Source organism: Chamaea fasciata, unplaced genomic scaffold (genome assembly GCF_029207755.1).
Source record: "Chamaea fasciata isolate MVZ Bird 193981 ecotype frontalis unplaced genomic scaffold, bChaFas1.0.hap1 SCAF_3, whole genome shotgun sequence".
NCBI lineage: Eukaryota > Metazoa > Chordata > Aves > Passeriformes > Sylviidae > Chamaea > Chamaea fasciata.
Window position 1 is genome coordinate 49,041,227 of NW_027094088.1, and position 16,254 is coordinate 49,057,480.

The window sequence follows — 16,254 nt, forward strand, 5'->3', positions numbered from 1 at the left end:
CACCCTGCACTGAAGCACAAGCAAGCTGTTGCGTTGGGCTCAGTGTGCAAGGCAGCAACTTCTGAGTAGAATGTATTGTCTCCACTCTCCTAATATTTTTTTCAGAACTGGCCCTTCTTTCTTGAAGTGAAAACAGAGTTACACTTCTTATTAATCAGGCAGAGGAGAGACATTGCCCTCTCATCTAAGCCAAGGCAGTCCACACTCGAATTTATAGTTTTGCCATTAGTCTTTGATTGTTAAAAAAAAAGGTGTATATATATCTTTGAGAATTTCTACAACCAACTACAATTAAAATGTGCAGATTTATAGCTTTCTGTACCTTTCATAGTGAAATCCCTATTCATCATGACTCATTACTGTTTCTAGTACATATAAGCAGCGCTTGCATCTAGAAACTGGCACTCCCTGAGGCTTCAAGATCCTGTTCCAATTATTTAGGGGAATTCTTGTATGTAAAATAACTTAGAGATTTGTAAGGAGGGAAAAAACTCCTGCATCTAGATAAAGGACAATTAAAGAGTGATTCACCACTATTTAACATACAGTGCAATAATATTAACAGTGAAAAAATTAATCTGATATTAACGTGAATCATATAGTATATGTTAAAGGATTAAATGCATTGTAATTTACCACTCAGTACTTGTGTGCATGCCAAATTAATGTCAACAGCAAAAATAACACTAGCAAGCACATGGTTTCAAAGTCCAGTGCAAGTTAATCCTGCAGAGGTAGAGCAGTAAAGGGTGGCAAGGAAATGGACTACACCAGCAGGGACTTCAAAATTTTCACTGAGCACAAAGTGACCTAACATCCCAAAGAAAGACATTAAAAAAGGAAAAAAACACACAAGAAAAAACTCAACACATCAGCCTGGATTTTCCCAGAACACTACCCTTTTATTCTTATCAAAAGCAATACTGAAAATGAGAGCAAGGTGATGCAGCAGCTGAAGAGCAGACACAAGCATTCGATTTTCCTGGGGAGCAAAGAAACACACATTCAGTAAATCCCAATCAAAGCAAATGGTGCACAGGAGCAAGAGAGTCAAGATATGCTTTAAATTGCATTTCAGTGTAAAGTTTTAGTATCATGTTTACAATTGTCATACAGACATTAGAGACAGAATAAAAGCTATGCAGAAGTTCTGAAATGTTTCTTGGGTTTTTCTGTTCTTTGAGTCAGGATTTCTGGCCTTTGTTTTGGAATTGGTACTTCTACTGATAAACCACCTGCAAACAAAGGTTCAGGTGCTTGTGCCATTGTGACAAATGAATAGGCAAACTCGGGGATTTACCAGGTCAAGTGGAGGCTTAAGAATCTGCTCTGATCATAACAGAGGTCAGTTATAGATGATTGTTTTTGAGCATGAGTTGGAGCACAAACATTCACCAGCAGCAACCACCTGGTATGCCAAAGCACTCCTACGAGAATCCTGGATGAACCTGAAGACAACACAGATGCTCCCATTCAAGTGACCAGACTGAGAGGAACCCTCCCTCCCCCTCCCCATGCTGAGTAAAATCATCCTGAAAACAGTAGCTCTGATACAATTCCCCTTCTGCTGATCCAGAGAGGCTCTCTTCCCAGCTGGAGACCTCCTCAGCTTTGGATTCTCCTATGGAGGTAGCACTTTTCCCACTGAGTGACAAGGGAACACATGGAATAAAAAAAAGGTTGGTGGGTGGTCCAAATATAGAGAGAAACAGAGAGAAACTCCTTTTCTGTTTCTCCCATATTTTAACCTCTACCCTCCCCCAAACACTGACATCATCACACCTCCTGCCCCAGGAGAAAATAATCTCCCATAAGCATTTGCCTTTAAAAAGCAGATCCCCACAAGTCTGCAGCTTTGTTTTCTTCCAGGAAATAAGATAAAGAGAAAAAAAGAAAGAATTTCAAGGAGAGAGGTGTGGCATTATAGACACTACAAGTACAGGTTTAAGTGGCTTCCATGCATTTAAAAATATGTCAGAACACTGCTGCTTTTCCAGTTTGGAACTTCCTTTAGTTATAGTAGCAAGGAAGTAAACTCAACACAGTGACTAGCAACACCAGCTCTGAGGACTAAAGTGGTGAAAAAAAACCATAGTATCTCTGTTTGGGAGTGCAGTACTTTCAGCATTTAAAAATCAGCATAATCGGAATGCAGACATACCTGAAAATATTCTAAAAAGCTTAAGGAAAATTTAATTTCGGAGCACTATCCTAAGCTAAAACCCATTACAAAACAATCAGCTTTTTCATTCTTCAGTCCTAGCATCTAAGAGTTACACATTGTTCTCACTAGAGTCATCCATCCATGCTTTCCAATTCATCCTTGCAAAAAGATACACCAAGAAAGCAAAAAATTGAAGGCAAACAGACTTCATATCAGTCCTGTACTTTACTACTTCCGTATGAAGGTTTTCAGGACTCTTGCACAAGTTAAAAAAGTGAACTGCAATCGAAGAACAGAGCAGAATACATGAACTCAGAAATATTACACTCTTTTCAGTAATGACTGAGATTTGAAAGGTTAATTTGCTTGTCTTAGATTTGCACCAGTATTCTCATTCTTGCCTATCTTCCACTTTGGTCTCTGGAGACATGTGGCTCTGCAGCAGTGCAGGTACCAGCAGAGCAACATTAATGCTGCCCAGTGGGATACACATGCCATATCTATAAAGAACAGAAAAGATGGTTCTGTATTCAGAAAATGTATTCCCAATTTCTGACCACTGACTGCACAATTGGTCTTTCTGCACTATGGCCTTGGAACTCATAGCTGTACAGGATAAGTGGCTTGAAGGCCCTTTTCCATTTCTCCAAAATTATGACCAACCCCAGGACTGGCCAAGAAACCCAATGGTTCTTCCTAGGGACTCCACAATTGATAAGTTATTTTTTAAGAGCATGCTTTTGTCTTTCTCTCAGGAAGACCTGTGAATGGAGCTCATAACAACTCAAGTCCAACAGCTCTTGCATCAGATTGGGTATGTAGTTGAGCCAGTCTCTGCACTCTGCAAGCCCCCAAGTTCTGCCTGTGGGCTTTCAAGTAGCTGATTTACCTGTTTCATTTAACTGTTTAGCAGACTGGTGAAGGGAAAAGTGGATATGAAAAGTAAATATGACATTTCCCCCTCTATTTCATTCATTCAAACTATTGTGCCTGAATTTCAAGGTCATCTCATTTTCCTGGCCTTTGGAATATTCATCTGAATGTTTAACATTGTTCTTTTCTTTCAAAAAGAGCAGTTTTCTCAAACCAACAAGCAAGTAGTTGCAATTAAAAGCTCTAGAAATTATTTTCTATGTAATGCATTTTCATGTAGAGTTTAATTCAATAATGAACATGGCAGTGTCTATTTCAAAAATGGCATCACAAAGATTTAACAATTACTACATGAGCTTGGCACAGATAGGGTAAAAAAACCCTGTAAAATGCATTCCTTGATTAATAAATACTTTAAATTTTTTTTCAGTTAAAAAGCAGCAATTCAAAACCAATTAAAGGGATCAAGATACTTAAGATGTAAGTTCTATTAACTTAGTAATTTCAAAACCATGATTTTGTAAAAACAAAACCATCGACCAACTCTTGATTTCTCCTCAAAGTAATGGCAGATTTGCAGAATTATTTCACTGACACTGCCATTGATTTACAATAAGGGAAGACTCAATGCACTTTCTGGAAATTTTGGTACAAGGTCGGCAAGTTACGACTGTGAAGCTCTGGAGAGAAAGCAAGCTGTTAAGGCTACCTGGTGAACAAGTTCAACAAGTTTCTATTTTTGCACTCGGGGGTCCTTCAAACAAGAGAATAGATAATTTATTTCAATGCTGTGGTCATATTTGTTAAGCCTCTTAGGAGGCAAGAACTGTGCCCCATCACACCTTGATGTTTTCATCACTCACCTGATGTTAGCTGACTTTGCCTTCAGGTCATTCCAGCGCTGGTTCATGTCATCAAGCCGGTGCTGGAGCAGAGCAGCTTCCTCAGAGTTTCCCAAGGCTTTCACCATTTTCTGTCTGTTTCCATCAATGCTTTTAAAGATGTCATTGTGGGCATCAATCTCAGCTTGGATGTCCTGAAATACCAGCAGGAAAAGTTCAAACATAATTCTATAGGTAAGTCTCTAAGTAAAGGAGGGGAGAGCTGACTCTAATGAGTACTCCTAAACACTAGGACAGAGCATGTGTTCCAGCTTTCTTGGGTGGCTCTGATAAAAGACGCACAGGAGAAAAGCTGCAATCCCATTAACGTCACTTCAAAAGGCCTAGCTTTCTTAAGTGTGAGAAAAGGAGTCTGAAAGTCGTCCAAGGCTGTGTAAAAGGAAATAGAATTATAAACACCGAGTTCTGTGATGTTGTGTTTTGTAGCACTGAAGGTAACTGTCTCCTGTTCACCCACGCATTTCACACAGTGTGGCATTTGCAAATGCACTAGAACTCATTTCCTCTCCAGAAATTACACAGATTCAGCCTTAGCTATGTCATCTCTTTCTTCTTTGAAACAAAACATTCCAGAAACTTTACACAGTCTAGTGAAATGCAGCCTCTACCTAGTATTTTAGGTCACACATAATGAAAACATTTAACTAAAATCTGTCCTCTTAAACTGCAGCTATATGGTTACAACAACCAATAGTCCATTTTTACAATCAAATTACATTACAGTATGGCCTGAATATGTGGAGAGGTAGACATAAAATGGCAGGATGTATTATAATCTGAATTTTGTAGTAAATGGTGAAAAGAAAAGCTTGTGATTTCCACTCAGTTGATTCATTTCTCCTCCCCATAGAAATTAAACACATTTTATTCTCTCATCTACCATCTGCCTCAAGAAACACATTACAGATGTTGTCTTCATCTAATTGAGCACAGTATTATTTTTAAAACACATAATAAGAGCAAACAAAACTTCCTGCACCACCGCCAATGGTTTCTAGCATCCATACATCTATCTATACTCCAATGAAGCAATGTAAATGTGTGGAAAGCCAGGAGGTGTACTGGCTCTCTCAATAGGATTAATCAACGAAAATTATGACAGGAACTTGATGCAGATGTAAATAAACTTCTTTTGCAAAGGAGGAAATCAAATAACTGAAATTCCTTAAAGGTTTTTATTCTTCCAATCAACTCCTAAGTAATCACCATCTGTTCCCAGAAGCAGAAAAGGAGGGGGCTTTTGTACCTCCCCATCCTAAAGATGTATTCCTGCAGCCACATACACAAACTGAAGTCGAAAAGTAGCCATGAATTTGAGATAGTATGAAAGCTTTCTTGAGTTAGTGAAAAAAACCAAAAAGTCAGGATACAGGTGAAGAAGTGGGGGGAGGAGAGATGGGGAATTGGGGAAGGAGGTGAGAGGGGGATGGAGGCACTGGTGAAGCTCTGTCTGGCCAGAGGAGCTATGGTGTGACTTTGGACAACTACCTTTCTTTGCCCTGAGATTCACTCCTTTGAAGCAGGTAAAAAGACACTTTTGCTGTCTTTAAAACAACTCAATAAAAATCACCATTCTAAACACAGAAACAAAAATTACATTTAAAAGGAAAAAATAAAATGGAATTGTCTGATGATCAGCAAACTCAAGTAAGATGGTAGAGTCATCAGCTGAATTAGATGCCTATCTGAAAACATTCGCAGGTCCTGTCCTTACAACCCCAACATGCATGCAGGTGCAGTGAAACCCAGCTCAATCCCACACAGCAGGAGATACAACCACTGCACACTAGTTACAATTCTAAATGCAATGAATCTGTGCGACTAAATCTGGGTCATGCAAAAAATTTCTCCTCACCTCTTCAAAGTCACAAAAAACAACTTCATTGAAAACAAACTGATCTCTAATTTTCCATTCTACAATCACAATATTAATTGTAAATCCATTCATTCTAGAACCTTTATAAAGCATTCTTTGATTTTACTTCAGAGGACAATTCAGCATACATGGTCAAAAATGTTCCATTCACAATGGGTTTGATTCTTACATTTTCCTGTCATCATCTTACATTAATTAAGGTACAATTAATCTGTTCACATTCTTGAGTCCCATCTGTAATAACCATGTTGAGACAACTCAGTTCAAAGAATAAAGTTGCATAATTAACTTCTCTCTCATTTCTGATTTCCATTTTTGAGGTAAAAAAAACAACAAACCACTGCCAGCTGATAACCCAAAAGGACTGATAAAGGTAATGAATGTGAGTCTGTAACAGTCCTCAAAGAAAAGATGGAGAGAAATTCAAATAACATACCCACATCAGTGTGCACATGGAAAAAGAAAAGCAGGAAAGTGGGATGTGAAAAATGATTGATAGTAAGAAATGGATGCAATAAGTTAATTATTCCCCAATAATTATATAAAACATCTGGATTTTTATTTAAGTACTGTCTTCTGGATGATAGGCTCCCATCTTATCCTAAAACTGCTATAATTGGTAGCAATTGGTAATACTCTCCTTTACTCACTGTGCTATCAGTCCTTCAATTCTTATTTGTAAACATGTGGTTACCCTCCCTTCAAATTTCTTTCTTCAAAGTGGAAAGGGCTCCATCATTCTGTAAATCTTTCTAAATTTATGTTCCTCCTAACCTATTATTTATTTCTCTTTCACCTGCCTTTTGCTTGGTCTTTGATTCTCCATTGTCCTCTATGTGGCAAAAAATGGGATGGAGAAAGTTGGTTATGCCTGCTCAGGCCCCAGTGAGGATTAATTCTAGTAAGAGTTAACCCACTTTCAAATTTGCAATACTTTAGAAGCAACTCTAAATATTTCCCTATTATGACATGGAAGATGTCATATTCAGAGTCACTGGGGCAACACATTGGAGAATGCAGGAGAAGAGGGAAAAATTCTGTTGCTTTTGCCACATAAAGAGGGGGATACAACTGTGAAACTCCATCATTGCTCTTAGCCCAATGCTTAAGGGATCTAGACCGGAATGGTGTCCCAGTACACGTGAAACAAATCAAAGGTCAAAGAAGAGAAAAACAAAACCACAACAGAAAACAAACAAACAAACAAACAAACAAAAACAAACAAAAAAAAACCATCTAAAGAAACACACTATAAACAGAAAATATCTTCTTGCTTTATCAGGTTTTTTTTTTTTTTTTGAGGCACTACTATAGAGATGCCATATTTTGCAAATATTTATGTGCACCTATCTGTTAAACAGAATTGATAATTTATTGTATGAGGTCAACATATTTGTTCACATGCAACTGCTTGCAGAATTAATGACCTAAATTAAAAGAAAGCTTTTTAAGGAAAGAATTTATCCCATATATAAATCAAGATGAAAGCTCCAAAGTTTAAAAGATAGAAAGGAGAAAAAATAACTAGATTGGCATTTAGATACGTACTTAACCCTAACCAGACAATTAAAACATTGCCGCTTTCCTTAAATTCCATTAAAGTATTAAGACCAAACTCCTGCCTTTTTCCACGTTGGTGTGGTGATTCCAAAATTCTATTTCCATTCTGAATATTCTCTGACTTCTTTGCTTCTCTCCCTCTTTACCATTCTTCCTGCAGAATTCAAGTTTTCATTTTATGTTTGGATTTGATTTTAAACCTTGTCTCCATAATAAAAAACCTACTTCTTGCTTTAACTCCTATCAAATAAGATCAAAACGATCATGCAATGACAACTGAAGAGCATGTGTCTTTTAGGAATGTATAAACATGTGCCACTCAGCAAAGCTGCAGATGGCAATACTGAAAAGGACCCAAAAAACACAGTTGACTCCCTTTGAAGTTGCTACTACAACAGCCCAGGCAGACTGGAGTGACATGCCCAGGGTAAGAGAAAGTACATGACAGAAATTGGAACAAAACCCAACTTGTGAGCCCAACTCCAAGACCAACCAGCTATTAAACTTCTGTCTTTTCTTTCCCCCTTATGGACTGCAAGGATATGCTAAAAGCAGTTACAGCATTAGGCATGACTGTCCTTTGGAAACTATCAGTACTTTATAAAAGCCAAAAAACCTCCAAGTCAAACCAACATCATTTCCATGATGCGTCTTTACTAAATGATGAGTCCAGAGGGCCTCTAATTCACACTGCAACCCTCTAAGCTATTAACAGATCCATTTCTACTCACATTTTTTTTCAGATTTTGTTTGTATTGGCAATATACGAGTAAAAACTGTAACACAGGAAAAGTATTTCCCTTTTCATAGGGCCCAAACACAGAAGTGTTTGGGACCTATAAAAACACAACTAATGGAAGAAAACTTCATGGCCAATTAAAGTGGAAAAAAGAAGCAATGCATTTTAAAATATACAAAATGTTACTGTAATGAATTCTCACTATAAAAAATGCTGGGGTGATAATACAAGGATCTAACACAGGAAAGTTATTTTATTTTGTAAGGGAAATAAGTATTTTCCCATAGCATTAAAAATTCTATTATCAAGAAATTTTAATGAAATTTTTCTTACATAAAAGACACAAAATTCAACTTAGTTTCTCAAGAAAAATGTCAACTGCATTCTATGCCAAATCATAGCCCTGCAGAGGGTTTAAAGGCAGGACTCATCAATGTTTTTACGACATTGTTTTTTGAACCCAGTATATACAGCAAAATTCTGCATTACACTTCAATTATTTTTATGTTTATTAGGAAACAGAATCCCACTGAATTTTCACAAACATCTGACCGCATATCAGGGATGGCAAATTATGGCACACAAACCACATACGGCTTGCAAGAAATGGACGTACAGGTACAATGCTGATGCTGTGCAACAAGCCTGGTAGCATTTTGTGTTGCCACACAGAGTGCTACATGCTTTTAATCCCCAGGGATAAGCCATCTGTTGTGGCTTTCAAACCACATGTTTATCTTAAAAGGAACTAGTGGGGTTGAGGTTGACTCTTCATAAATGAAAATCAGATTGAAAAACTGCATTTTCCCTAGAAAAAGTTACTCCCAGGCTATTTTGCCAGAACAGTTTCGTACTTCTTGCACCCAATACAGATCATGCCTGTGAGTGGAATAGGTGCACAGAATTGCAAGTCCCATGAAAATGATTGCCCATTGCCTTGACTGACAATGTTCAAGTCAGCTAAGACACAGCTACAGAAATGCTGCGCTTGCCTCTTTCACAGGTCAGGAAGATATCTGATGACTGCTCATCAAGTACCTGCAGAAAAATCTTTCAGCTGTTCCAGCTGGAAACAAAATGTCAGTTCGAACCAAAGGACATAACTGCACACCACAGACAACAGCCAGAACATCGTTCTTTGAGGTCTCACAGCAGGTAGCAAAGGAATGGACCTTTTTTTTTAATAGCAGATTGCTTAGTTTATCTTGAACCAGGTACATTTTACCTGCTGCTGCCAACTGCTTCTGGGAACACCGCAGTGGCAGATATTCCTTTTAGCCTCTGCTTTACTTGGAGCTTTTCACTTTCTGATGAATCTTAAGGAAGGAGTAAGAATTAGAGCATGATAGAGGTGTATGAAAGTGGCCATTGTGAAAGGGAAACCGGACTTATATTGGTCTCCACCTTAAAATGCTGGAGGCGGCTGGGAAAAAGACATGCGTGTGTAAAAAGATGGCTAAAAAAATCTCATCTCATCCAGGAAGTCTCTGATGTCAGAGAACAGTCATTCCTTTAGAAAGACTCATCCCATCCGCTGTTTCAGAGGCCTGCCTGCAGTAGTAGTTGCTGTTAAGCAACCCATTCACAATGAATTCACATTCAGAAAACAGTACACATTGAAAACTTAGGTAGAATTGTCGTTATCTTAAATCCACCAGCGCCAGAAGTGTATAGAGATGACACTAAACCTCTCTCAAGTGTCATACACAGACTATACCATTTCACTTTGGCCACTGTGACCATAGTGTAAGATCAAAGCAATTTACAAAGCAATTTGCTGTAGATACGACAGAAATGTATTTACTACTTAAACTCTGAAGAAAAAAACCCCAACTTTTTTGGGGGAAAACCCAGTTCAAGACATTTTTCACTTCTAATTTTCAAAGGCTTGTATTACCAAGAGCCTTGTACCAACACAAGTTTCTAAAAAGTTGACTTGCGCATAAGCCTCTTGGATAGTACCCTAAGAGGTGACATATGGTGTAATTAAAGATTAATTTTATCACAAGAATGATGATGCACTTACAGGAAGGCTGAGAACGCCTTCAACAACCTCTGTGGCTCCATTGCATGGCATAGATTCAACATCTGAGAGGCACCGTAAATGTGTTAATACTAATTCCAGCAGTCACATAATTACAACGGAACAAAGCCAAAGCAGCCCTGCCTACTGCAGTGTAATGTGACTCTGCTTTTGCATAGGAAGGGAGTGTTGTGCAAGCTTCTGCAAATGCCATCTGGCTTCTGCATTACAACCACAGTAACAGCACTCGTAATTCTCTCCGTAGAACATGTATTAATGAATCCAGAGCTGAAAGTAGCTTAGAAGCCAGGATCACTGTCATAACGCTGTTTCTCCTGGCAGCAAACACCTCAGGAAGGACAGGATGGGTGTGTGGGGAATCATAAGAGGGACAGATGAAGCAGGGGAGGAAGGGAGATTGTTAAAAAAAAAAAAAAAAAACAAACCAAACCGAACAAACAAACAAAAAAACCTTGCTAAATAAGCACAGACTAAAGTTTTAGAATTTGTGATCAAAGTCCACTAAATAAAACGTTAACCTTCTCCAGCACCAAAGTATCCTTTTATGTTGCATTACAAATTTCAGCACAGTAGACAACAAAATTTCACACCAAGCTTCAAGCCAAAAAATACAGCAGAGCTGTAAGACCTCTAAGTTTTGGGTTTGGTGAGAATTGTTATGATTAATTTCTTTAAGATAAACACTGGAATATTCAAAGTCACAGGGGAGGGCCTGGAGTTTGCAAATACCAGGGCTTGTATGATTCATAAAATATTAGATACACTGCTTAAAAACTTCTCTCTTAATTAAGTCAGCATCTCAAGAGTCTGGCACGTGTCCTTATCTTTACAGGCTACCACGGTGGCAGCTACAAGAGAAGAGTGAAGCCCAGATGACAGACTGGGAGCAAGAGAGAAGCCAGTGACCTACACAGTGAATAAATCAGATCTCAAATGCTTTTGCTATTACTCTTGGCTACTTTTGGAATTAGGCTTTACAAACTGCTCTCCTACTGTGGACCATTTTTAAGGTGTTTTATCTAAATTTGTAAATAAACTACTTTGTATTACGTTACATACTTGCAGGAAGTTTATATGGTGAAAAAAAAAGACAAAGCAAATCTAACAGTGGTTACAAATATGCAAATGAGGTTTCACTATTAGTGCTGACAAACAGATGAAAACAATCTGTTCTTTAACATCCTCATGTCTCTTGCTCATGAGCACAAACACTGCAAAGCCAAACCTTCTGCCTCTAAGCATTATTGCTACCAAACAACATGGTAACAGAAAGAGCAACTAGTTGGAATAAAAGAAGAACAGATGAAACAGTGGGAAAGTTGCATATTCATTGGATATAATCCTACTTACAAATGCTATCATGAGATCCTCCAATTCAACTAAAATAACACTCAATTAAATTTAACAGGAAATCCCAGGGCACTTGCTTTATTTCAATAGTGGAACAAGGTCACAGGCAGCCTGTAATGTCCCCCAATACCCTTGGCTTAGCAAAGACCAAATTGTTTTCCATTTCCTTTGGAATTTAAAATTAAATAAATAAATTCAAATCCCACAATCAGAGGACATGCTCTAAAACTAATTTTGTAGAACTGAAATGAGGAAGATATGCAACATTAGATTTCCATAAACAGAGTACACATGAGGATATAAACAGCAACACAGAAAACCTAAGTTAAACATCAACCTGGTTTTTTTATGTACCGTGTAATTTTCAAAAGCATACGCAGCCTTTTTCAAAGGCATGCGTGCAAGTGCCTATCATACCTTTTCAAATTTTGTCAGCAACTCACGTAAGCTGAAGTTCAGGCCAATCATCATTAAGCGTCTCCTGTAGCCTACATTTTCCTGGTACGTCCTCCAAGCCAAGTCAATTGCCTTCAACAAAGTTTCTCTCTTTTTCCACCTATGCAGTCTCAAAATGCTCCAAGCGCTCCAGTGCGTGTCCCTCTCCTGGGCTGTGTTCCCCTGGGAACAGCTCACACAGCGCCATCGTCACAGTCTCCGTGTCCCTGCTCCTTCCCATGGGCTGGGCACCCAGGGGTGAGCCGCTGGCACTGGGTGCTGCTCCTTGCAGGGCTGACCTGACCTCATGGCACTGTGGGGATCTCCTTGGCTCCACACCTCCCCAGGACAGCCTCCAGCTCACCTCAGCAATGGCCTGAAGGATCCAAGTGCTTCTTGCAGGCCTCAAGCTCAGTGGTTGGTCTCAGTGACCTTGAGTGAGAGAAGCTGTAACCTGCTGGTATATGACAGGTGGAGAGGAGGAACATGTCCTTCCATGTTGCTCCATTCACAGGGAAAAAGAGAAATTCCCAGAGAAATTTCTGTCCATAGAAAGCAGCAAAACCCAACTTTTCAGACAAGTTAAAAAGGGATGAGGCACACTTCATCCTAGGAAACACAGTGGTGTGACCAGACAGCCATCTCTCCTCTGCCTTCCTCGGAGCCAGCAACATGGGCTAGTGCTGCCATGGCAGCAATCAGGCACCTCCAGCCCTCTTCCCATTGCCCAGGAGATGCTGCACCACAGAAAAGCCAAGGCCCATCAGAAGTTGTCTAAAAAGTAACTTCCTTTGTGTAAGCAAAAAAATAGTCCAGCAAAGGATCCTGCTGCAACCTCCAAAGCTTCGCTGGGGATCTCCTCCTTTGGTGCCGCCTGCTCTGACAGCCGTGTGGTAATCTATCCCCGGCATTTGTTTATTATTGTAATCAGCATCCTCCCTTCCAGCAGCCCTGGTGCTGCTCCGAAGCCAAGCACACTCCCCCTTCCTGGAGGCCTCCCTGCTGGAAAACCACCACCACCCCTGAGGCTGCAGAAACCCCAGACCAAAGCCCCTCACTCGCCCCTTTTCCTTCCCCTGGAAAGGAAAAGTGGCTGTTCAGTCCCTGAGCAAGCTTTGGAGCTGTAAAAGCAACCAGTGCTGCACAAAGCCACCACAGGCTGGGGCTGCTCAGGCGGGCACGCTCCGCCAGCCAGATTGTTTTCCATATGAGCCTTTGCTCGCCCGCGGGAAACCTGACACCCCATGGGTGGCTGTGAGGAAATCATTCCATTTCCAACCATTCCCATTGGAAACCCCGTGTGCATGTGAAGGCCTATTTAAGCTGCTATTAATGCCTTCCGCACAAACACACATTACTCAACCACCAAAACCAGATTCAGTAATAGTTGCCAGCAAGTCAGCAAATGTATAATTAAAACCAAACCAGCAACCCATCACTTGCAAAACCCGTTAGAACTAATTCTCCTATGAACACACTGGGTATCACATGCTGCTTTTACTTTTATTTTATTTCACCCAACCAGCATATGAAGTACCAGGGAATCCACCAGTAGCAAAACTGTCTCTAAAATTACTAGTGGATTATACCGGTATATCTGACATGGGTTAGGATTTCAAAAATAACTCTGAAGGGGGGAAAAAAAATACTGGCATTAGCAGAATTTTTACTTGGTTTATTTGTACTTTGCCTCCTGTCTGAATGTTTTATGTGGGCATATTACACAAACTGCAGAAGTGCTTGCAAAATAAACTCAGGAAAGTTTTCCAAAGGTGACAGAGCTAAACCAGCTTTATAGCCCATATAACAGATCAGCTTAAACAGTCTGAATCTATTCCACTGCTTCTGCAAGAAAAAAGCCTATTTATCATGTTCACATACTATTTGCTTCCAAATTAACTACTTACAGAAGGAAAAATTACACATTAGAGTGAAAAAGTAAAACCATTCTGCAAGAGATATAACTAGAATCACTATTTGAGAATCTCCTTTCTTCTCCTCAAGACAGACAAAGTTTGGATCCTACTTCCCTGCACACTAAGGCTTTCTGCTACTCATGGAGAAAAAACTCCTTGCAAACCAGAAATGAACAGACTTTAGATCCACTTCAGAGATATTAGTGTATATAAATAAAAATGAGTGTCAGGCTGGATTATAATGAAGTTTCATAACTCCAGGACTGAATCCAAATACACAACATTAATTTTATGTTTGGTCTCAGGCTCCATACTCAGATAACTTGTTTTCCAATTTCCATTTGTCATTAAAGAAATCATACATTCTAGATCTTTCAGAACTATTAGATGCAAATTAAATACCCTCTAAGGTGAATAGGTACCATTTTGCATAATTCTATAAAAGGTTATCAAATATTTACGTACATACACAATGTTGGACCAAAGCTTCCAGCAGAACAGCTTTGAAAATTATACTGAATAATGACTTTTTCAGTTGCTTTCTCAGATGAAAGCACACTGCAGTATTTGAGAAATTCTTAATATGTAAAAGACAAAGTAATTGAAAAAAGCTCTACATTGACACGTATTTAATACAGCCTCTGCACAGCCAGCAGTTCTGTAGATACGGCCATGTTAGATTGTAAACTCCAAAAATACAACATACATTTCAAGACAGCTTTACATTACTTACTGCTACTAAAGTTTAAGTTTTCCGGGCAGCTTTATCATAATTTTCTTTAAAAAAGAGCTCTGCATACACCATTGGCAATGAAAATGCAAATTTTATACTGGAAACTACAGCTATTACAAAGAAGAAATATTTGAATTTTAGAGGCCAAAGAAATTCACATTCTAAGAGTTTAAGCTCTCATGGAAATACATAATCTAGAGCTGAAAACAAGCACACCACCAGCTGTAACAAAGCATCCTTCCAAAGTGATCTTGTAGATACCAAGACCCACAACTGGGAATTTAAGACATTGGAAACAACTTACAGCTGCAGATAAGGTGCAGTGAAGCTTTTTGTTACTTTTGTTATTAGAGTGGTTTGGTGCATTTTCTCACGTGTCTTAAATAAGACCATAAAACTGAATAAAAATAAAACAACCGGTAAACAGCATTTTATAGTCATTGGTAACATTAGTAATGGCAGCCTGCAAAATTCAAGGACCATCAAAAGAAAAGCACTTCTATCAATGGTAGGAAAAGGATAGTCAGCACAGCAGCCTGTGACACAACTATGATCACATCTGCTGGAAACTGTTTTTAGGCGTGGGTTCTGCAGTATACACCCCACAAATCCAGGCTTAAGAGCTTTATCATTTAGCAAGGCACAGTGCAGAGATTATAAAACTAATAGCAGAATTTTACATCAAAAACCTTATTACTTCAAAGAGTTAACTAAAAACCCCCTACTTCTATCAAGTGTAAATCCAGAAGCAACTGAATGTTAACATATTGCAAAATAAAAAGAGAGAAAAAAGTTACTCCATGTCTACTGGAAATAAAAATACCTGATCAACTTGGAGATGATCTTATACACACCTCTAAAGTTTCATTTCAGGAAAGATAAAAGCCTGTTAGACTTTACTGTGTGAAACAACATTAAATATGTATGCAATAAAGAATCTGCTTCACACTTGAGATGATGTGCAAAATACAGAGGAAAACTCTCATGCTGAAGACAATTTGATTTTGGAATGCAAACTAAAGAAAGGGGAAAGTTTTTTTTTTTCTTTTCCTGGAAGAAAAATGGAAAAAATAAAGAGCAACAAGAACCTTAAGAGTAAATGAATGAGGTTGTTTATATTAGGAGCGTACATACATCTTATGTGACTCACAACAGCAAGTAACGACAACAGAAAGATAAAAAGAATAGCGTTGCCTTGTGTGACTCAGACGTAAAGGGCACAGAGGTCAATAGGTGGTTACAGCAAGTCAAGACATCCTGTTTTCACTCAAGACATGCAGCATCAGGCAGGAACACAAAAAAATCCAGGAGTTCAAAAGCACTGTTCTATATTCACCTGCCTTGAAAAATACCTGATGTCAATCTGATCAGACCAGGAGATGCCCTCTCCCTTCCTACAGCAGGTCAGCATTTACAATACAGAGTTAACACACTGCTCCAGCAAGGTCAGTCCCACACTAAGGCTTATTATCAATTGAACCCAAGCTAAAGGTTTCAATTTAGCGGAGGTTCACTGATAACCTCTGCCAAAAGTCAAATCACTCAAGCAACATAGTACCCCAAAGGCTAGCAATTCATCAGGACAAATGGACAGATCACATTCTTACAATAAAGAGTTACAAGAGGTAGGATAAGACAAAAGTAACAAATATGATTGCCAAA

The 16,254-nt window shown here is 38.9% G+C and overlaps 1 protein-coding gene across 7 annotated transcripts in view; it reads right to left on the bottom strand.

Annotated features, from left to right (window-relative positions):
• UTRN (utrophin) overlaps nt 1-16,254 on the bottom strand; it is a 349,507-nt gene that overhangs the window by 115,225 nt on the left and 218,028 nt on the right. For 6 of the 7 annotated variants that reach the window (XM_066178907.1, XM_066178906.1, XM_066178908.1 and 3 more), the window contains one exon: nt 3,901-4,073. In XM_066178907.1, the coding sequence (XP_066035004.1) occupies nt 3,901-4,073 (173 nt within the window). Of the gene's footprint in view, nt 1-3,900; nt 4,074-11,925; nt 12,188-16,254 lie in introns of those variants that run through there. The other variant, XM_066178911.1, reaches the window with a different exon arrangement.